A 23,720-nucleotide genomic window follows, 5' to 3' on the forward strand; every position below is an offset into this window, starting at 1 on the left:
GGCGCGGGGGAAGACGACCTCATTATCGGCCAGCTGGACGGCCCCACCGTCCACTTGTACTCCCCTTTTAACCCCCACCCCTCACCCTCTCCTCTCCATCCATCCTACACCCTCCTCTGCTCCCATTAGCGAGCAGAGGAAACATGGCTGCACAGTCCCAGATAGACTGATAAGGTCTGGGATCATAAGGTTTAATGTATCTGTGACTTATTACCATAAACCCATACTTAACGGTCACAGAGTGAAAACTCTTAAAAAACAGCTCAGCTCATGCTAATCATGAATAGTAGATGATCTTAGAAATGGCTGCAGTCCCCAGCTAGATGATAATCACGGGCTGCAGGATAATAAGCTGCTGATAAAGGCTTAATTAGAGCCCGGCAGCCATCTTGAGGAGGCTGTTTACAGAAACAATCAGATACAGCAGATTCTAGATGAACTTATTGTGTTTCTCACTGTAACACTGGAATAAGATTTGATTCAGTGAATTCAGTTGTCTGATCTTTGTGATTCTACAGAGGCATTTTCTGCATCTATACTTTGTCTCTGCTTATAGATAGATAGATAGATAGATAGATAGATAGATAGATAGATAGATAGATAGATAGATAGATGCTGGAAGGATGTGTACAGCAGTCGCTAACTAGTATTTCTCTCTACTGAGTGTATACACATGCTGCTTTACAGGAACAATGTGGCTTCCTATTTTCATATTCCTCTTCCTCAGTTGGTTCACTTTTACATTATAATCTTATAAGCTTTAGCTTCTATCTTCCTTTTTTTTAAACATGTTTTTGCTGCTGAGTCAGCATTTAACATCCTGGATATCTCCCTCAGAAACACAGTGTAAACTCTTCTGTCTGCTTCTCTCTGAAATTGCTTTTTTTGGTTTTGTTTTGTTTTCCAAAGATTGGCAAAAGGTCAGTTTTGCCTTCTGTGATGTTGAATCCAAAAGGCTTCCTTACATTACTTGATTGTGTTGCAGCACAACCTGCTAGTTCCTGCATTTTCCATTAAGGAAGAGAACAATAACCTAGTTTAGTGGTCAATAACCCATGCAGCTGATCTGTGTGTGTTTTACAACCAGCTCCCACTGGAGCAGAACACACAGCCTGCAACAGATCACGTTCAGTCAAACACCTGAATCTTAGTTCCTGTTAATTTTCCTCTCAACTAGGCTTGTGTAGTAGCTGTATTTAATCCGATGCTACACACATCTACTGTAGGTTGTTATTACATTTCTAGCAATCCTTACATTAGCTCACTTCCCTGTTGCTCTGGACTGGTAGACTGCCATCCTTCATGTGCAGAGGTTTCCTGCCAAAATTTAGGGAAGAGGCTGAAAATCAATCTGTTATAATCAGTGCTCGAGTGGATCTGCTAAGAAAAGGTGCAGAGGCTGGGAAAGCAGACAGTCTTGTGGCTGCCATCAATCACACAGACTCTATTATACTGATCAAATATTTAATTATTCTCCACGTTCCAGTGAGTGAGTTTGAATTTGGAATAAATTGTGACAGCTACAACTCAGACAGTGTGTCAGGAGGATAAATTCAGTGTTGGTTGTGGTGTTTTCATTGTTAGTTAATAAAAACAAATTAATTCATTTAAAATAACACCAGCTTTATCCTTTAAGTCACCTTTGAAAGAGAAATACCTAAATCTCAGCTGGACCAACTGGTTTAAGGCAGGTTACGTTTAAAAAAAGAGATGATCCCTGTTCTTGACATGTTTGAGCCTGGTGATATTTGTTATGGCAGGAACAGCATGGGAGACGTAGTATCCCTTTCCATTTGTGATTTGTCAGCATTATTTCACCCGGAGGCTCCAGTCAAGTGTAGCTCTCCGATCTTATCCGTCTCCTCTGTACATCGTGATGAGTGCAGGGCGACATTTGCCTCCCCCTGCCCTCCCCACATGGCTCCCTCTCCCCCTCTCTTTCTCATCTCTGCACATTACACGCCACTGGCTCGCTGCCAGCCCGTCGTCCCAGAATACTCGGCGGACCTGCTGAGGAGTTTGCAGGCAGATGACATGGCAGCTCTTCCCTCCTCTTGGCCCATCTGAGTCGCAGTGTCATTTATAGCTGTTAGTGTTGCTCTGCAAATGGGACGACTCCTGTGACACATTGAATTTTTTTTTTTTATAGCCTCCTTTTAGAGTCACGGGTGTGAACTGTCGTTGAGAGCGCAGGCTTTTTAGACAGCTTTATATGACCTCCAGACGGAGCAGCAGAGGGAATGCGTTTCAGATGTATTGGCCTCTTTTGGTCACCTGCGTCTCCCTTGGGAAAGGCTTTTTTGCTGAGTCTGCATGCTCTTTTAAACAGTTACACACATTCCCACCTGGGAGCTGTCCACTACAGTCTCCTGGCTTCACTGACGGCTATGATGGCTGTCACAGAGGGAAATGAGCTGCTCATTCATTCTTCTCATTTCCAGAGTTGCTTTTCTACCTTTGGGCCGTTGTTGCCTCTTTCACTTTGGGTTTATTGTTATGTTGGACTTGCAGCCTTCTAATAAAGTGAATAATGATTTCACACTTTTATGTAAAGGGGCTAATCTGTCTTGGTCTTAGAGCTGAAATGACAAGTTGATTAATCGATTAACAGTTAATTGACAGAAAAATTATCAGCTACAATTTTTATATATGAGATTAATTAATATATTTTAGCCTTTTGGCCTTTTAAAGGAATAGTTTGACATTTTGGGAGATGTGTTAATTCACTTTATTGTCAAGAATTAGAGACGACTGCTGCCACTCTCATATTTGTGTGTTAATTATGGAGGCAGGAAGCAGTTAGCTTAGCTTAGCATAAAGATTTGTAACTCTGGGATGTCTGGCTGTCTCTGAAGTCTGAAATCTCGGCCCACCAGCACCTCTGGCATCACTATTTCTTATTAGTCAGTGTAAACTGAACTGGCTTAACATTATTATATATGACATTGCCAATCAGATTTATTTACTTATTAATCAAAGGCTCACTCTAAGTCCTGGTACTATACGTAGTATTTAAAAAGACCATTTAGTGTGATTTTCTGTGACTGACTCTATCTACATTGTCACATTACAGGAAACCCCACTCACACAAACACATTATAACAAAAATAATAAGAGCCATTTGGAGAAGTCTCAGGGCTGGAAATGTTTTCAAAATGTTCCTGCTCACTGATGTCTGCCCATCCTGCCCGACCGTCTCCTCGTGTCCCTTTTATAACAGAAATATCAATCACCACTTCCCCCTTCTGGCCTCTAGCAGTCGAGGACCTGTGTCCCTGTTAGACTCCACCACCAGCTCCCTCATAGAGCCATTGGGGGGAGGTTGCCAGTTCTGCACTTGTCAACCCTCCACATCAGCGAGTGGGGGCTAAATCAGGCCCACAGCAGCTCGCTGTTTATCATGGCTGCATCCAGCCTGCCGCTTTTCTCTTAAAAGCTGCAGTGTTTTATTAGATAACACATTGCATATACAGTTTAAAGTTTATCCTTTATGTTAAATCAATTGCTCGATTCTCTGAGTTAAAGAGGACCGCTGCTCCTCGTCTCAGTCCTTCTATTTCCAGGTCAGATTTTTCGATTTGCCCGTCTCCAACCATCCGTTACCATGGCAGCCGGTGATGGACAGCCCAGCCGGGCGATGGGTCATTAATTACTGTGATTTCCTGGCTTTACTACTGTTCACAGGGAAACCGCTTCTGACTCTCCACTGACGATGTGAGGTCAAAAGAATTTGTATTTTAATTCATGCAGGTTTTCCTTTTCGCCTGTATGGTAGTCGTGTATACCAGTGAGACCTACTGGTAGAATAAGTATTAATAAAGAATCAAACAAACAGTAGTGAGAAGTGCAAATGTCAAAAACAGTTCATCTAGATCAGTGAGAATCAGGAGGCCTCCAAGGGGCACAAGATAAACCTGAGGATTTACAGGATAGAAAAGATGAGAAAACAGACTCCTGATACACAAAATACTGTATTTCTTCTGACTTATATCTATTTTGTTCTTCTTTCTTGTGAAAACTAGATACTATTACATCTTTCTCTCCTCTAAAAATGTTTTAAATGAAGCAATCTGAGAAGAAAAAAACAGAATTTGGTGTTGCTCAGTGGTCAGGAGGTAAAAACAAAAAATCCAAAGAAAAAGTCTTAAGAAATACAAATAAGAAGGGAGAATATTTTAATTCCCTAAAGCTACTTGTATATTATGTAATACACACTTCAAAGTTAATTTCACAAAGACACTGCTCTGCTTTTTTAACTTCAACATCTAATACTGAAAACAAAAAAGACGTTAGATCACAGTAATGACTGACATTTAATCTCTAATCCTGCGTCTGTGCCTTTATATGTATTTTACTGGTATATTGTATCAACAGGAGATTACAGCTAATTACAGAACACTTGACTACTTGAGGAGAGATAATAGGTTGGTACATAACCTTTTTATTTATAAATACTCTAATTAATAACTTTAATTGTTTAAAATGCATCTGCCATGTTTTTTATTTTAAGCCAGTTTCCCCATTCATTAAATTACTCACAGATTTTAGCAGTATAATGTCCATAGAAACAGCTGCTTGTCCTCATTGATGTAGGCTCAGTTATGCGCACAGGTCGCACACTCCAGAAGCCTCATACTGTAAATACAAGGACTCTACATGCCCTCTGTCTTATCGGCCTCTGTCTGGTCTAATATGCTCGTATCTTGACAAAGATAACACAGAATCTTTGCTGCCTCTCTCCTTGTTTTATTTAATCTCTTTTTACTACTTCTTCTCATTAAATCATCCCCAGTACTGAACATTGTTGAAGCAGTGTGCATGTGAAGATGTAGCTAAAGTAAAATGCTAAAATGAACCTGGCCCGTTTGTGGTGGTGTCATGAAGGGACCCTGAGGTGGAGCTGACTGTAATTATACATTTCAGAGAAGCTAAAGCTGCTAATGGGAGCGCTCACTGAAGTATGGCCTCTGCCCTCTCCCTCTCTCTCTCCCTCCTGCTGCCTTCTTACCGTGGGATCTGCCGATTCAGCATTACCCACTCGAGGCAGTCGAAAACCAGTTTGCCAGCAAGTTAATGTATCATGCATGCAGCACACACACACACACACACACACACACACACACACACACACACACACACAGACAGTGACTTATCACAAGGCTGATCTTGTGTTTTATTGTTAAACCTGATTCACTGTGGAGGGAAACAGTTTGTAGCCACTCAAACACTCAGTTATTTACGCTTGCTAAATTGTTCAGCCCTTATCCTCTAATCAGGAAAATTGCTAATTATTATTAGCAGGTAATTACTGTCTCCTGTTGTTTTATTTCAAATCAGCATGAAACAAAAGCACTCCTCAGTGCAGTACGTGGGATTAGTGGAAAGACTCCTGGGGAATTTCTTGTTTCACCTAAAAATTTGTCTCAACCTTGTGTCTTTGGTTTGTGCCAGTTGGCGTGTTTTCTGCACGCAGCATGCCAGGCTCGTCGGGTTGTTCGGGGAGATTTGTAAAGCATGAGTGAAAGCGAAGTGACACGCCCCATAAAAGCTCCATTGTACTGCTCTTTAATGCACGTCGGGTCTCAGACTGAGGTCAGGACCGGCTTAGTGAAGAGGAACAGTATGGGAGTGACCCTCTGCTGCTCACACGCGACCTCCTGCACACACTGCACAAACATTCATTTACACACACACACACACACAAACACACAAAGGAAGGCATACTGTGCTCATGCTGCTGCACAGGATGATGTACAACCTGTGCACATCAGGGCAGGTCGCTATAGCTACCCATGTCGATTCCTACGAGAATTACTGTTTTCTCAATCTATAGGCTGCTGTAGGACCTACAGGTCTCTAGTGGGCAACCAAGAATAGAAGCACTGTTGACACCTCATATAACACAGCTGTTAATTCACAGCCTTTATTGCCACAGGTTTATTGCAAAAGCAGTACAGTGGGCTTCTGTATATTACAGGGCAAATGTGCTTCTTGGGTCTTTTTTTTCGTCTTTGTTTCATAACAAGATGTCTTGAAAACATATAATTCGATTTGTTGCTGGTGAGTCCAGTAATCAGTTAATTTGATCTTTTTCAATGATACAGATCAAGGATTTCCCGTATTATATGATGATTACATTTCAGCCATGATGTTATGCTTGTTATGCATGGAGTGGAACAGGGAGCTGACACCTAGGACATCTTTGTTCCTTATTCTCGTGTTTATTTGGAATAATATTTGGAATATGCTTGTTATACAGCATAAAGGGCATTGACATTTAAAGATTGAGAGAAGAATTAAGGAAGGCTCCACTGAGGCTGCTCTAGTCAGTGTAAATTTATAAAGGTTCATGTGGTGGGGTACAGTATCTTAAAACACACAAACCAGCACATTTACCATGTTGGGAAACACTCTCAACACAGCCATTGAGAAATGTTTATTTAATTTAGAAGGAATTTAGAAGTAGACTGCAGAGAGTTTGTTTGTTTTCATGGTCCACCTACTGAATGACAGAGATGTTTTTCATTGTTCCCTCTGGGCTTTAGTTTGGAGAAGAATTGAACAACACTATGAAGGTCTCTCAAAAATAATTGCCCCTGACAATTGAATTAAATAAGAATATATATAACAACAAGAGCCATTATTATTTAACTTAGTGGTTTAGTCTCCCTTCAAAACTCTTTACATCTTGTGAGAAATCCATGATGGATATTTTTTTGCCACTTGAAGGCAGTTAAATAAACTCAACATGGGCATATTATCATCTTGTAAAGTTGTTGTAGTGAAAGTGCAGACAAATAGCTGCATATTTGCGCATCAAACAGACACTGAGCAACATTAGGAGTCGTCTTTTCAATATTCTTACTTTTAGCTCTGTTTTGTTCTCCACCAACTCCTGAGGGAAATATCTGGCTCTTTGGATGCTATGTTCACCAGCTAGTTGCTAACTGTCGGTCTGTGCGATGGTTTTTTAGAATTTTTTACCTGAAAACTGCCACCATTAAAGATGTTGCTAATGAGTGTGAACAAAACAATGAAGTTGTGTCTGTAAAAAACCCGAAAACAATGAGGTGAAAGATGCTAAAATGCTCCTTAGAACTGAGAGGAACTGCAGGGTTGGAGGATAATTTTCAATAGGTCTGCCAAAACGAGAAACCCCTTTCACATTACACACAGTCATGTGATCTATTATTAATGTGAAAATATTGACAAGTGCAGCTTTAAGATCAGCTGCTGCCTTCAATAGCATGATTCTCCTGTGTCCAACAATAAGGATTTCACATTCACCACAGGGGTGGGGAGCAATCTCCGGACAGCTATTGATGTCAAGATACAGGAGCGATAGAGAGGCCAGAGTCTGTTTACAAGATGCTCACATCCGCTGGGGATGGCCTGACATTGGAGTGACCTCACAGAGTGCTGCATCCAGCCTGTGTCACTGCCAAATACACACACACACACACACACACACACACCGACAGTAATATATAAACCCACAAACGCCTCGTGCACCCGTGCAGCAGGATGCACTGAGGAAAAGCACAAAAAGACATGCACCCACACGTTGTTAGACTCATGTAGGAGACTGATGACTGCAGATAACACACGTGTGCACACTGTCTGAGCAGCGCACTCTACTGGATTACTTTAATTCTGTCAGCTTTGATTGGTTTAGGGCTTTTTGAAATATCACTGCCACAGCCATTCGCAGTAGCCTCGCTGTAGCCTGTGTGGGGTTTTTGTGCACCGGATTCAACGGCAAATTGAATTTCAATGGGTTGCATGGCTCATATTTGGCTGATGGAGCACATCCAGATGTAGTATATTTAGACCATTGCAGGTGCCGCAAGCCAAAGATTGATCGTCCTTATAAAAATAACACGCCGCCATAAATCATGTTGCAGCAGGAGCTGTAGAAGCAAACACTTGCATGCATCAGAATATGTCCTTGGATGGAGAAAAATTAAATTAAATGATTCAAAGAGAGTATTTGACACTTAGATACATTCAATCAAGTGTGTGTGCTGTATTAATTAATTTATTGAAATGGATTACAGTCCAGATTGAGGGCTCATTCATCCAGATCTCACTAATATAATCTGCCTCTAAACATTTCACAGCGACTTATCTCTCTGAGCTCTCCCGCCGGGTGAGCGATATTTATTCTGTTGTGTTGGAGTCTTAGGCTCCACTGTCAGAGCTGAGAGGGGGTTTATCTGCATCCAGCGGCCGTCGCAGCTCCTTTTGTGCTCCACTCCCCCCCTCCACCCGAGCCCCAGCCCCTCCATCCCACCCCCTTTTTTGCTGGTCACACCACGCTTCCTGTTAAATCCCATTACCAGAGCCAGACGCCACTCTCTCTCCCTGCACAGGCTGTGTTACAGTCTTTGAGCAAAATCATAAATAGGCCAAGCTGTTGAGTACAGATGCTGCCGAAAATACACCCGCCGTGTTCCCGTTCTTACACATCCTCCACCCCCAAAATGTTTTTTCCTCCCCCCTCCCCACTTATTGGGATTTTTTTTGGTGATGTCACTGTACGATGTCATCCGGCACTTGTTCCAAAAATGCCTCTGTGTCTTACGCAAACAGGCGTGTCAGAGTACACAATATTCTCCTTCTCCCTCGTGAGCACACTCACATAGTTTTTCCAAGATTTCATAGTGAGACTGTAGCAGCAGTATGTTTCCCTCAGTGTCAGAGCTTCACTGTGCAACTGTTACCTATTGAAGGACTTGTTTTTTTACTCATCCGCCCCCCGAGACTTGGACTAATGGATGACAAACACACACTGACAAACACACACCGTAATGGCGACTTCTGACACTTCACTAATTGCAGTGGAGAGCAGGGTAATGCTGGAAGTAATTGTTGAGCATAAACACACTGTCACACACATCATCTGTCTGCAGCCGAGCACACTCACACGGTTTGTGTAACGGGATTTGTGAGGACCTTCAACTTTTGTGCAATCTTTAACCCCAAACTTGAACCTAAATTTAATCCCTACCTTGTCATTAACCTAACTCTAGCTCTAATCTATATCTTAAAGCCAAATCCTTACCCTGACTTCAACCCCTCTGTAGCCCAAATATAATCCTGATCTAATTTTAACCCTAAACTCTTTCAGTGAGGCTGCTTGCTGCTGTTATCACTGATAACACCGTTACACCTTACCTTCAGATTTAGGCCTTCAAGGGTGGTTTTAGTGACTAAATGACCTCATTTTGATGGTCTGAAGTCCGGCTGGTTCTCAGAGGGATAGGAACACACACACAGTGAGCACACACACACTTGCATTAGCCGCCCCCTTCATTTCACATGTCCTTCACGGGTGACATGTGAGGCCAGAGTAAATGGAAGGAGATGTGGAGGAGAGAAGAAAAGGAGGAGGAGGAGGGAGTAAGAAAAGGGATGAGAGGGTCCAGCTGGGAGGTGCAGGAGAAGGCCAGTGAAATACAGACAGTCAGTCATTCAGTCAGTCAGTCGGTGAGGACCCGCTGCGCCTGTTTCGCTCAGTCCCAACAGGGTAACGACTGTGTAACTACAATCTGCAAATCCCACAGGCTGGCAGACGCCCAGGGGAGTAAAACCAGCCGCACCAGTGCTACAGCCAGCTCCGTCACCAGCTGGAGCTGCCTGCCAGCCTGCATGACTGACTGCCACTAACCCATGCTAACAGGCCTGTGAGAGCAGTGCATTCAAATGATGATGAGGAGGCATGTGTGTGTGTGTGTTTCTGTGTGTGTCTTTTTTTCTTGTGCATGAGGGCAGTTGTGTGTTTAAGTGGAAGAAATGCAATCACACAGAGGATGTGCAGATGTATACTGTGTGTGTTTGTGCTGCAGAGCTGATCCGGAGGCAAAGATAATGTCGAGTTAAATTGTGGAGCGATAGTCACGCACAGTGTCTGTGCAGTTAAAGCAGCAAATAATGATTATTTTCATTATTGATTAATCTGTTCAATATTTTTTCTGCAAGTCGTTTAGTCTATAAAATGCCAGAAACTAGAGAAAAATATCATCACAACTTCTCCAAGCATCAGGTGACATCTTCAGATTGTTTCCATCCAACAGATAAAAACTCACAGATCTGCAATTTTCAGTCCTTTAAACAGAAAAAAACACATTTTTGCTTTATAAGTGACTTAAATGATCAGTTAGTCATCTACATTTTAGAGATTAATTTTATGTAAATCGAGCATGATGAGATTCTGTCGTCCAAATTAATTAATTAAAAACCAATGAGTTATTAGGTTGCAATGCAAATCACTGCAGCACAGTTAACTTCAGTATTAAATAAAAATACATTTAACAAATAGTGGAAAATATTTTTGTTAAATATCTTAAACAAAAAAAATCTCTCTCTATATATAATGTTATCAAGTATCTAACAAATCTTAAGGTGGAGTTCCACTATGTGTAAAAAAAAATCCAATTAGCACTGTGGGTGGCCAGTTGCATTGTGGGTAATGTAGGCACTAGGTTTTGAGAAGTAAGAAGAATGCATGGAATAAAAAAAGATGTCTCTTGTTCTGCTGCATCAATCTCGATCCTTTTTTTAAACAGTTCATCGTTCAATAATGTTGTTGGACTCGTTTAAGATCAATAAAGAGAAATGAAGAGAGAAAAAAAAGAACTGATGCACTAACATGCACTGTTTGTATCTCACTGTGCAGCAGGTGTCAAAGGGCAAAGTCAGAGAGTGATGGTGACTCAGGAGGAAGCTGAGGTTTTAGTGTTAAGCTTGAAGGTTTTTCAGTCTGGAGATACAGCATCTGTTACAGGGATCAAACCTGTGACCTCTCTGTTGCAGTTCTTTATCTCCTATTCCTACTGTTTGTGTGACCTCGCTTTGTAAAATGCTAATCTTATTGATCCTGTTCCGAGTGATTAGGATTGTGGGTGTGTAAGTGGATTCCTTCACTAAAACTTCTCTCTTCTCTCTCTTGTACATATTCACATTTAGCAGCAACTCCACTCAGGGACACTGAAAAACACGATCCCAGCAGCCGTGCTGACAGTTTTACTGCCCCCTGTTTTTAGGTGCTGATGCTGAGGCTCATGAGGAGAGGACATGATATACAAAGTGTTATTAAGTGCCTGCCAACTCACAACTTTCAGCAACAGTCTCACACAATGCAACAGCCTCATTAATGCAATAAGGTTGTTTATTCTATTTCATGCTCTTTATCTACATGCAAACTATTCATGCATTCTGATCCCTTTTTTTTAACTCCCTCCCTCCCCTTTGAGGTGTCTGTGTTACTCATAGTATTTTCTGCCTTTGATTTGTGTTCAGTATACATTTTAAATGTACTTAAAGCTGGATAAATGTCAGGGCAGTCGGAATCTGGATAAATAGAAATGTCAAAATGTTAAATAGCTTTAAAATTGTACAACATTTTATAAATTGCTGAAGTCAAAATAAGTATAAGTTAAGAAAAAAATACACAAGAAGCTACTATAGTTTGTCTAACTCCAGAAAATGTGTCTGTCAGGATCTGTTTTTTAAAACACAGTGAATGAGTTGCTTCTTATAAATTCTCATATCATATCTCTAATATCAAAACACCAATACCAATACCATAACAAATATGTAGTGGCATTTTCAGATTAATGCCAACCAGTATCTAAAGGTCAGTTTGCACAGTTGTATTTACAGGATAATGGCTCAGACATTCTGTTCGATCAGTGTTCCTTCAAATCTTTTACTCTCTGATCACACTGTCGTTGTCTTTCTGAGCCTCAAATTGACTTCTGTGCACAGTAAAGCAGGGGATCCCTAGTTGTGCAGGTCCCGGGGTTCAGAGGAGCTTTGCACAAGATGCCGTCTAATCCGCTGTCTCCCTGGAGAGATTAGCTCTGTCACCAGGGCTGGGAATTAAACCTCGACTGGTGGTGGAGATACTGGACTGGGAGGGGACGGGTTGACATGTTTGATGTAGTCGCAAATAACTGGAGTAAACAATGAATTACAGCGTGTCATCATCAAATAAAAACAATCACAGCCTTGGAGAGGAATACCTGGGGCTGAGGTGTGTTAGATATGGAGGGATTATGGGAAAAGATTAGCGCAGGTGCAGTTTGCACGGGGTAAACAATAGCAGTGTGTCACCAGTCTCAGTTATTTTGACATGTAACTATTTGGAGCATTGAAAAATTGAATCTGACAAGTTAAATATGGGGATAAACAAATGTGTCTGCTTTCCTTTGAAGGGAAAAGTCAGTCTGTGCCTGTGACTAGATCAAACAACATGTCAAACACAGCATGTAATGGATGTGAGGCAAAGGTTGCCCAAAAAAACTCTGTGTACTGTTAACCTCTGCATTCAACTCAAAGCAGATTGATCTTTTTGAGCGCAGAGGTTTTGAGTCTGGATCAGACACAGAGACTTCAAACGCTGTGGAGGTAACAAGAGGGAGGACAGAGAGGCTTGAAACTCTCCTGTGTGTCAAAGTTTTCTTCAGAAACATGTCGATAAAAGTCTGATTAATATTGATTGTGAGATGCACCTTAGCAGAGAAGCATGTCGGTAAATTTGACTCAGTGCTACAGAAACGTCTCAAAAACGTCAGGGAAAAAAGATGATGTTGGGAACAAAGTTTATAAAAAAATACACCAAATTAGAGACAAAAACCTCTTTCTGTAACTACCACTGCCCACAGTTTGGTTACTGTATGCTCGTGTTTTGGTGCCGTCTCCAAGTGGGCGCTCCCTTCCTGTCACAGCGCCAGAGACTGAGTCAAAGTCCGTTCCTGCTCCGGGCAAAACAGGTTCACCCTCACAGTTTCCATCCGTCTGGCCATGAATGATTCACACTGTCCTACTGGTCTTATTTTGGCTGGCAACAGAGCTCATACAGTGGGGAGTTTGCTTTATACAAAGGAAAAATGAGAGTGAAGTAGAAGAGGTGCATAGTGTGCTAAAAAAGCAGCAGCTGAAAACAGTGATGAATATGTGAATATGTTCTGTTCACCGACTTTTGTTCTTCACTTGGCAAAAATTCAGTTCAATTCAATATTTGTTTCTCAGGTGGCAGTTTGGGGCAGGCAGATTTGCAAACTCAGAGTTTATTATAAATACAAAATATGATCATGAAAGAACATTGAAGTGAGTTAATGCCAGTAGCCAGTCAGTAGTATCCAAGTAAACTGACCATCTGTGGAATAAAACCAAACTTCCTTCTATTTGTTTCACATACAGGCAGTAAAAAACACATTTCTGATGACAGTCGCTGTATAAAGGGGTCATTAACCTCTTTCAGACAGACACCCATTTATGTTAAGCCTCTTAGAAATTATGTTTATATATAAATACAAAGTTGTTTTCCCATTTATGTTGTGGCGACAAACATAATCACTGGGTGGATGTTCAAAGGCAGCCATTTTTTAACTGCCCCAGAAGTCAGCATGTGGTGGTCAGAGTGGATGGCAGTCGTACAAAGCACACAAACAGTATAATAATAAATATGTACTCAGCATATAATAATAATAATAAAGGTTGATTATGCTGCAGTGACCACAAGCTAATCAAATGCAGCATGATGAGATATTTTGGTGGAAAACAAAATGAATTTTACTGATCAGTATCAACATTTTTAATTAACAACACTTTCTCTTTATGTTGATATAAAACGTAACCTGGTCACAACTACGTTCTGTTCAAAATGTATTTGCTGTTGTAATTGAATTGATTAAGAACATCTCACAGCTAGTCACCTCGACAGCCCCTGTTATGGAAGTGAGGAGTAGCACCTCTCTGTTCAGAAAATGCTAATCACAGCTCCAGGGAATTAGATTCAAATGGTGTTTTATTGCCACCCACACACTTTTATTGTGCCTCTGGAATTTCATTTTGTCATTTGGGGTCTGGTAGCAGATTTTTTTCTTACATAACCCTGCATTATTTTGTATTAACAGGGAGAATATAGAGACAGCATTGAATGTTTGGGGTGAAAAAAGGCCCTCTTATCCACTACTAGTATTTTAACTATTTCATGTTTTATCTGGTTTACGTTTCTTTATCTAAAGGACAAGAACCAGTTGAAAGATGTTTTAACCAACTACTGGCTCCTGGAAATTGTTGCAGGCATTTATGAATTCACAAATTCAACAGATCAACCACCAATGAAAATAAACATTTGCCACAGCATTAGTGAAATTGTTGCTGTATCAGACTGACTTGACACTGAAATACGATTGTGACTCTGAGATCGGAAATATTAATATCAAATTATGCTTCCTAGAAAGGAGCCTGGCTGTGGCTTAACTTATCATCAGAACCTTTAAATAACTCTGCTGGGGCAGCAATCTGTTCCTGGAAAAAAGGTTCACACTTGAAAGCTGTGTACTCTGCTCTTCTCCCCTCTCTCTCTATTCTCTTCATTTCCTCTCTCCTTCCCTTCCTCTCGCTACTTGTCCCTGTCTTTCGGAGCTGCAGCTGATGTTATAAGAAACAGACTCGATAAAAATGAATGATTTCATTTGTGGGTAAGGCTAAGCTGGCGTGCAGAAGGCCTCGTTTTATCCAGGCTTTGCGTGCGATGCCTACTGTAGTATTAGCTACGGGACAGATTTCCCCACTGGACAGGCAGATGCTTTCCCCTCTGAGCGTTTGTGGAAGCGCCATGTGTCACTGAATCTGAGCCGGGATAAGACGTCTGTCGCACCGAGCTCTCAATGGGATGTAAAGCGTCCCTGCTGCATCATACGACAAAAGATGCAACAGAACGTCCTCATGATCTGTGCTCTGAAGTTTCTCTGAACTTAATACGGAGCTGAATCTACATGACAACATATAAATCACATGTTGTGTGTAGTGTCTGTCCACTCTGCCCTGCCACTCACTGACTCACATGGTAACCAGATGTTGGCTTTTGATACAGGCTGTTACCATTACTGTGTGTATGAATCAGACAGTAATTATGTCATGTGATCTGCAGTTTGTATCAGAGTAAATGCTCCCTACCTGATGGAAATGTTATGTAAGACATCTACATAGATTAGTGCTTCTTTGGCCTTTTTGAAACATACATTTAAGCCACTGCATTGCTGTTATGAGGCACCGTTATTACTGTCAGTTATCACTATCTATAATCGTCAGTTATTGGACATGCCTGTATAAACTCTGGCATCATAATATATGGAAATATCAATAGCATCTTAAAACTTGCAGAGATCCTCACTATTGAATTCACAAAGCCACTTTTATTGCTTTTGTCAGCAGGTTGTAACGTCTGTGTTTTTAATTTTCCTTCTCCGTTATGCAGCAGCAGCAGCAATGATCATCGGAGGGGAACCGATATTTTAAGATTGGTTAAGTGTTTGTGTTCAGTTATGTGTTTTACATCCTTCTTCTTTGCTCCTTTACAGACTGCTCTGAGGAGACGAGGAAGCAGGGAAACATTCAAAGACAAGAAATCCTCAAGTCAGGTAAAAAAAATCAATTTTTAATTTTCTTAGAATATTTTTTAAATTCTATGAAAAGACTAAAACACACTGTTGCACTGTGTGAAATGTTCCATTATCACAGCTGTCATGAGCGCCTCATATGCAGTATTAAATGTGCTTTATATCTGTGACCTGTGTTTTAAGATTTTCATCTTCACTAAGAATGAATGGGCTTCAGGTTGAGAGCCACAGAAAGACAGAAGTATTGAGAGACAGTGGGATTTGTAGACAACAACATAATAATAACATAAAATATGGCAGATTTTATTCCTTTAAAGCTCCTATAATGTATGTTTTTATAAAAACTAGTGTATTAAAAATGACATAAAGTGAAATGAAGTGAAAATGTGGCAATATGAAAGGGAAGAGTTATCAAACAAATCTGCAGCTCCACTAAGTTGTAGCTCATTGTTTAGCTATCTGGCCTGCAGCCTCCCATAGCATCATTTTTGGCTGCAGCAGGCACCTGTATTCAATTAAAAATCTCTAAAAACCCTCTCTGCACTACCTCCTCGGCACCAGTAAACAAACTGATGCGTAGAGATCAGATGGTGAACAGAGTGAAGCCATACATTTCCCTCAGGAGTTGGTAGAAACCAAAAACAGAGTTAAAACTATGTGAATATTGGACCTAAATTCATCAGGTTATCAGACTCATCTCTTCAAGTGAATGATAGTGTTGCTCCATAAAAGTACTCACTGCAGATTTAAAGTTTTCCATTGTGTCATTTAATCTCTATCACCGTACCAGGAGGACAGCGCAGACCTCAGGTGCCAGCTTCAATTTGCCAAGGAGGAGTCCAGCCTGATGAGGAAAAAGATGGCGAAGCTGGGCCGGGAGAAGGACGAACTAGAGCAGGAGCTGCAAAAGTACAAGTCCGTTTACGGGGACGTGGACAGTCCCCTTCCTCTGGCTGAATGCTCTGGCGGAGGCCCCCATACCACTCGAGAGGCTGAGCTGCGATTGCGGCTCAAGCTGGTGGAGGAGGAGGCCAACATCCTGGGCAGAAAGATTGTGGAGCTGGAGGTGGAGAACCGCAGCCTGAGGGCAGAAAATGAAGACATCCGGTGTCAGTACGAAAGGGACTGCTTTGGGCGAGAACCCTTCTCCAGCATGCCCTCATCTCCGTACGGTGGCGACGCGCTGGAGTCGGCCAGCGAGCTACGTCGCCATCTCCAGTTTGTGGAGGAGGAGGCAGAGCTGTTGCGCCGCTCCATCTCAGAGATCGAGGACCACAACAGGCAGCTGACGTCCGAACTCAATCGCTTCAAATTCGGCCCCAGCAGCAGCTCTGGGCCCGTTGGTGAGGAAGGAACTGAAGGCGGACTGTTCAAACCTGGCAACGGGGGGAATGGAAATGGCTCCATAATGATGATGGAGGAGCTAAAGTCAGCCAGGATGCAGATCAACGAGCTGAGTGGAAAGGTGATGAAGCTGCAGTACGAGAACCGTGTCCTCATGTCAAACGTCCAGCGCTGTGACCTGGCCGCACACCTCGGCCTGCGCACCGGCAGCCCCCGAGACAGCGATGCAGAGAGCGACACAGGCCGGCGAGAGGCCGCTGAGGACGAGGAGACGGGACGACTTCTTCTCCTCCATCCCAAGAGGGAGGGCCCCATTGGGGGAGAGAGCGACTCTGAAGACATGTTTGAGAAAACAACAACCACCTCAGGGTTCGGAAGCATCAAACCCTCGGATGGCAGCGAGCTCAGCGCCACCGAACTGGCCAATCGCAGGAGGGAAGAGCGGGAATCATTCAGCAACGTGAAACGAGAGGCAGAAAGGCTCGGGAAGACGGTCGACCGACTGATCACAGACACAGACAGTTTGATCTTTGAGGGCAGGCTGCTGGTGACGACAGGAGAGAGCGTGGAGGGAGGGACAGCGTCTGGATCCAAGCCTGACACCCAGGTCTTGGACACCATCAACACTCGCATGAAGGCTTTCCGCACTGAGCTACACATCTTCATGGAGAAGTTGGACCACGTAGGGGAGGGGCTGAGGGAAAGGACAGACGATCTGTCACCAATGCCAAACCTCACAGAGTCCAGCAGCTTCCTGTCCTCAGTCACCTCCATGTCCCGTGACTCTCCCATCAGCACCTTTGGAAGAGACCTGGTGACAGACTTCCAGGTAAGTTCAGTGGATAGACTTCCTGTGACCTTTACACCTTCTGGTACATCTAGATGTTTTTTTCCCTTTAAATATCAGCAACAGTTTTTCATACAACCAATGAAAACAAGATGTTCTTTAAAAAATCTTACATAAAAACACATAATTAGTATTCAACCTCAAAATAATCCCACCTGGGTGTCCGGACGATATCATGCCGCAGGAACGAACAACACGAAAACCTCATACCAGATGGCTTCATTGCTTTGGCAGTGGGCAAAATGAAACTGTTTCTGTATTATGTTAAGGAGCCGACAGAATCCAGATATAGAGATAGCCATGAGTAAACCCACTGGTGTATTTGTAAATGTGAGAATTCATTTAGTTTTGATTTAAATGGCCCCTAAGTGTGCAGTCATTAGTAGACCATTTAATGCCAAAATAAACTAAACAAGATCCTAAGTCAGCACTGTGTGTAAAAACAAACCAACTCTAATTAAAGACAGTGGCAGTGCCGTACGTCTTCAGCGCACACACACTATCCACAGACACGCCTGTCAATGGGAATCTCATTGAGTTGTAGGCAAACATGGCTTAAAGGATAGGTTCTGATTTTTTCCAGTCTGTCTTAATACAATATCTGTATTGAGGGAGTTATGGGTCACTGTAATCAGTCCATACCCGCTGTGGTGTGACTCCACTGTAAGAAATGAGAGACGAAATCCATAGTCCTGGTTCTGTGCAAAAATGTGCTCTTAAAGGGGAAGTAAGTCTTTTTACAGGTACGTTAGCTGCTACTAGCAAAACACCTGAATCTCTGACCAAACTATTGGTGGTCAAGGTGTATTGTGGGTAATGTAGGCACTAGTGCCGTGGTGGAGGGATACGTCCCGTCATGATAAAGATATCGTCTAGACAGACCGCTGAGGCCTCAAACTAGCTTAACTAACTTAAGAGTACATTTTCCCACAGAGTGACAACTGTAGATTTTGTTCGCCAGTTGTACTTACAACAGGTGGGGAGTTTGACATGGGCGTAGACCTGTCAATTTCTAACACAAGTGTCCTAAGGCGAGCTCAGGGAAGACAGAAACCTTGCATGGAGCAGAAGGGCAAAAGGACACCTGATCTTGATTGTCAGTATTAATACCGACTCTCACGATCACTTCAACCTTGTGGATTTTGCATGAGTTGTCTTTGAAATGACCACATGGATAAATGGCTTGTGGTGCAAAGTCCTTCAATGTCAACAGTTCATGTCATTGTGACGCAGAATTCACCCGGTGCTGGACTGGTTATCCAGAAACAGGGAAGCTTATGAGAGGTTAGATTGACACGCAAAAGTCCGAACCTATCCTTTAAAGCCTCAACAGGAAGTTGCCTTTGAGAGATTCCACAATCGCCCCCCACCCCCCAAGAACTCCAGTGCCACCACAGGGTGACATATCAGGTCCAACCCTCGCCCCTCGCTCTACCATGAGCCACCCAGCTCTACCACACCGCCACCACCGCCACCCCTCCCCTGACCCACCACCATCGCTTCCCGCTGCTGCCACATTCACATCTGCATCTCCATGCACATCCTCATAGCCAGCAGTCCTGCCTGCCTGCCTCCCTCCTCCCTGCACTCACTGTCTGCAGCTGCCCTGCTTCCAGTCAGCCAGGGCCAGGGGAGGGTGCCTGGAAGGGTGCTTAGGAGGGTGCTTGAAAGGGTGCTTGGTATGAATGGAGTAAGTACTAAAGGATTTACGGCAGCTTCTTCCATTTGGCTTGATTAAAAAAAAAAAACCTTTTCTTGACACAGTGAATTGTTGCATGATGAAGTCTAGTAAATATTTTCCCTTTTAGCTCAGCTACACCATGCTATCACTTATATGACTCATTATGACATAAATGGTGTAGCTGCTATGTTTGCACAGCATATCATCACACACACACACACACACACACGTGGGATTGGTTACTCCATGGTGTTGCCAAGGAAACGAACCATAAAAATGTGCGCGCTGTCTAAAATAACCTCTGTCCAACAACAACAACCAAAAAAAGAAAAAAAAAAAAGAGCCTATACCAGAGTTGCATGGCGCTGTGTGAGTTGCCTGTGGAAGAACCTCGCTGGCTGGCATCCTGCTTTCTGTCCTTGTTTTACTGCAGCTTAGTGTAAGTCAACATGTCAACATACTGTGTACTCTTCCAAAGCAGGTTCATTATCTCTGTGCTGCACGATCAGGCGGACATCTTGGATGTCTTTTCTAATCAGCCAGACTGTCGTATGGAATAAAAAACAACAAACAGCTCTTCAAACATTTCTCACTTCAAGAACCCAGTCTGCTTTGTAGAGATAATAGACTGAAGCTTCCTCCATACTCATTCTATCCAATGACTTGTTTCTGCTTTGCTCCTCTGCCTGTAGGACTCACTGGTTAGTCTGGGTGAAGCTGGGTGGTTTAGTCACAGCTAACCACTGTACTAACAACTCACACCTGTTTAAAGCAATACGGCCTTCGTCCATTGAGAAAGAAGCTGTAGAGTGTTCGAGTTTTAAATGTAAAAGGCCGCAGAGCAAAAACTGAGCAAAGAGCAGGTTGTACCGTAGGTGCAAAAGCAATAAATACATTTTAAAAAAGGTAGATACTTGTAAGTGCATTCACAGGAGAAAAAAAATTAAAGATGTTTTCTTGTAATTATGATTTCTGAATTTGTTTTAGCGTCTTAATAATTATAAGATTTCAATAAAAATTTTAGATATTATTTCAGGTTTATGGCTTACAAATCTCTGAATTATTACATAGCATCTCATAGTTTCAGCTTCATAGTTATGATATTTTTTATCTTGTTTTAACAAAATCTGATTTAAAATCTTATATCTTCTATGCAAGTCAGGTAAAATTCAAAGATACAGATTTTGTGACTATGAGATTTGTAGGAGATAACAATGAGATTAAAGTGTAAAATACATGAGTGATACATGATAGTTTCTCATAATTGTGAGATGTTTATCTTGCAGTTAACTTGTAAAGAGTTTGAAATACTTTCTCTTAATTGTTACCTTCATGTCTCATCATAATTATAAAGAAATCAACATAATCACATGATATGGCTGCACTTAACTTATGATGTTGTGGTCTTCAGATCATCAGGTAATTATGAGATAAAAGTGTCAAACATATGAGTTAATAATTTCTCAAAATTACAAGAAAACAACCTATTTTTTTCCTTTGGTGAATGCTATACACTCTTGTAGATCCTTTTTTGACATGGTAGTATTAAGTTCCTGCTAGTTAGAAAAAAAAAAAATCCTCACACAAAGAAATAAAATGTGGGCACTGCTGCAAAGGGGAGCAGCTAGCATGGTGCTAACTTAAAGCTCGACTGAAGCCTCAAAATGTCTCCAGTGTATTTTAAATGCTGTAATGTCTGAAAAAAACAAACAATGTGCATCATACAGGCTCAAGATTCAACTTTCTTTAGTCGACTGCTTCTACAACACACACGGCTGTGCACGGGCATGTGTTGAAAACCTTTAGCGTGCTAGCTCTCGCTCTGCAGTTTGCCGTTGGTATCTCTCAGCTGTTGGTTTGGACTCATGTATCCCTCATTGCATGCGCTTCATAACAAGTGTTTTGCATTCTTTTCCCCCCCGATTCCCTCTCTTTGTTCCTCTTTGTGTTCCCGCCAGATGTTTCAGCCCATGATTTTGTTCATCCTCATTCTCGTTCTCTTCTCATCTCTCTCATACGCCGTCATCTTTAAGTTGGTCTTTCTCTTTGCGCTTTTCTTCGTACTCTAGTCCGTTTGTTCTTCTCCACACCGTGTAGTCTGTTAGTTAATTTTCCCCCTTCTGCTTATATTCTTTACCCATTTTCTGTTTTATTTTTGTTTGTTTTCCCTGCCCACTTTCTTTCCTCGCCCCACCCTCACCCGGTTTGTTGTCTTTTTGTCTATTTTGTCCACAATCCACCTCACACACATCTCCCCCCTCCTCCAATACCACCACCACTGCCACTACTACTACCTGCACCCCCGCATCCTGCACCTGTCACCCCCCTCATCCCCTTAACCCCTCACGGCCATTGTCCACACTCGCCCCCTTCACCCCTCCCTCACCCCCTTTCGTTCCCCCTTCCCCCAACCCACGTCACTCACAGTCCGGTCAGAGGGATGAGCTGGAGTGGCGTCTAGGACAGGAGCGAGGCGTGGAGCCCCAGAGCCAGAGCCAGGGTGGGGGCCAGGCCCAGAGCAGGGGAGCCACAGGACTCACTAGGTACCACAGGCCCCTGGCTTTAAGAGCAGAGGTCAGTGCCTCCTCCCTCCTCCATCTCCCCTTCCAACCTGTGGGACTGAGTTAACACTGGCTCCACCGTGAGCCCCATACATGGGCCTTCTGTGTACAGTCTAAAGCGTTTAATCTGGGCGAATATTTGACCCGGACACTGTTTTCATTTTCAAATTCTTCCCATGAACCGAACACTTTCTCAAAAATGCAGCTCCGCAGGGTGAAAAAACACTCCAAAAAACAACCCCAAAACAACATACTTTTCAACATACTGATCCATGCACAGCACTGAGACATGCTGACCAACTGGGATATGCCGGTCTGACTTTTCCTCTTCCAGCACTGACTCCAGTAGTTCAGCTCTTGATATCTGTAATAGCAAGTACTGATCTGATGTTGGTGAGACCAGAGATTGCTTTGGTGCTAAAATCAGTCGCCCACCACGAGGGACTGAGTGTAGCTGAAAGACTGAATTTGATAAAGAAGCTGTATTTAATGTGGATCGGTCACATCTGGCTGATACCCGATACAGTGGAGAGAATCGCAGCATCCCTACTAATTAATGAATGTAAAGTCATCTGGATGTGGACAAACCTTATAAAGTTAAAAATGATTTAGTTCCAGCACAGATTTAGTGTTCTGAGGTGTATTTTTGGAGTGTTTGTTTGACTATTGGAAAAGCAATAAAGCTATACATGTTGCTCAATAGCAAAGCAATTGATAACATTTACAGATACAGGGCAAATGTGAGGAAAAGAGAAAAATGAAAAATGGTAAAAGAGAGAATATTGACAGTCTCAAATCTACCTACTGCACATGTGTGTGTGTGCACATGTTTTTCAAAATAAACCCCTATGAGGAGCATTTCTGCAACATTCACACAGTTTTACAAAGTGTTCGTTAACAATCAGAAGGCCGCTCAGTCCAGCATGTCTAGTGACACTCCAGCCACAGTCACTTTTTGATGCTCAACACAACTTCACTTCATTCACTCTACCTTCACACTAAATATCCACTCCTACAGCCACTGGTGTTTATTTTCAACTTTGATTTAGCATCTTCTCCTTGCGTTTGTAATTTTCTACCATGTGCCCCTGGACATTTTGTGATTGATTTACCTCTTTGAGGAAGAAAGTAGTTTGCGTAGTCCTTCAGAATAAAGCTAAGCTAAGCTGTATTGTGCCAATTTGGAAATTTAAGCTTATTTATTGAGCCAAATTTGTTAGTTGTGTGTTCCAAAAATTAATATGCTGGTAGACAGTTTGTTTCCTTCTGTAATGGTGAGACAGCTACAGTATTATCGCTTCTTTATGCACCTTAGGGCTGCAGATAACAATTATTTACTTTATTGATTAATCTGCTAATTATTTTTTCAGTTAGTAGATTAATTGTTTTGTCTATAAAATGCTAGAAAATAGTTTTAAAAATGCCTGTTATGATTATCCCCAGACCAAAGTGACATCTTCAGATTTTTTTTGTTTTGTCAGACCAACAGTCTCAAACCTCAAGATATTCATTTTATTATTGTGTGTGGCAAAGAAAAGCATCAAATCCTCACATTTCAGAGGCTATTTTTATTTAAGAAATGACTATAACGATTATTTGATTGTGAAAATAGTTGCAGATTAATGGACTACTCATTGCAGCTCTAATTCACTCAGTGTATCACGGCTGTGTCACTCTGTAGTGATGCCCTCTGGCACCGGTTCATCACAACCGGCTGCACAGTCATGACTCTGCAAATTAAACACGTGAAAGTGCAGCTTAAACACAAGTGTCACTTTTAACTCGCTGAGAAAATCAAAGAGCACAGACGGAGAGGCGAGTGGTAACGTTGCTGCAGCACACATCAGCTCAGGTCTGTTAAACCCTTCAGTGAC

The 23,720-nt window shown here is 42.2% G+C and overlaps 1 protein-coding gene across 6 annotated transcripts in view; it reads left to right on the top strand.

The window, feature by feature from the left end:
• Positions 1-23,720, top strand: part of LOC108884240 (microtubule cross-linking factor 1) — a 67,779-nt gene that overhangs the window by 15,795 nt on the left and 28,264 nt on the right. For 4 of the 6 annotated variants that reach the window (XM_018678025.2, XM_018678026.2, XM_018678030.2 and 1 more), the window contains exons 5-7: positions 15,375-15,434; positions 16,204-17,586; positions 21,713-21,859. In XM_018678025.2, the coding sequence (XP_018533541.1) occupies positions 15,375-15,434; positions 16,204-17,586; positions 21,713-21,859 (1,590 nt within the window). The remainder of the gene's footprint in view (positions 1-15,374; positions 15,435-16,203; positions 17,587-21,712; positions 21,860-23,720) is intronic. The other 2 variants (XM_018678027.2, XM_051069885.1) reach the window with 1 other exon arrangement.

The sequence above is a fragment of the Lates calcarifer genome, linkage group LG4, assembly GCF_001640805.2.
Source record: "Lates calcarifer isolate ASB-BC8 linkage group LG4, TLL_Latcal_v3, whole genome shotgun sequence".
NCBI lineage: Eukaryota > Metazoa > Chordata > Actinopteri > Centropomidae > Lates > Lates calcarifer.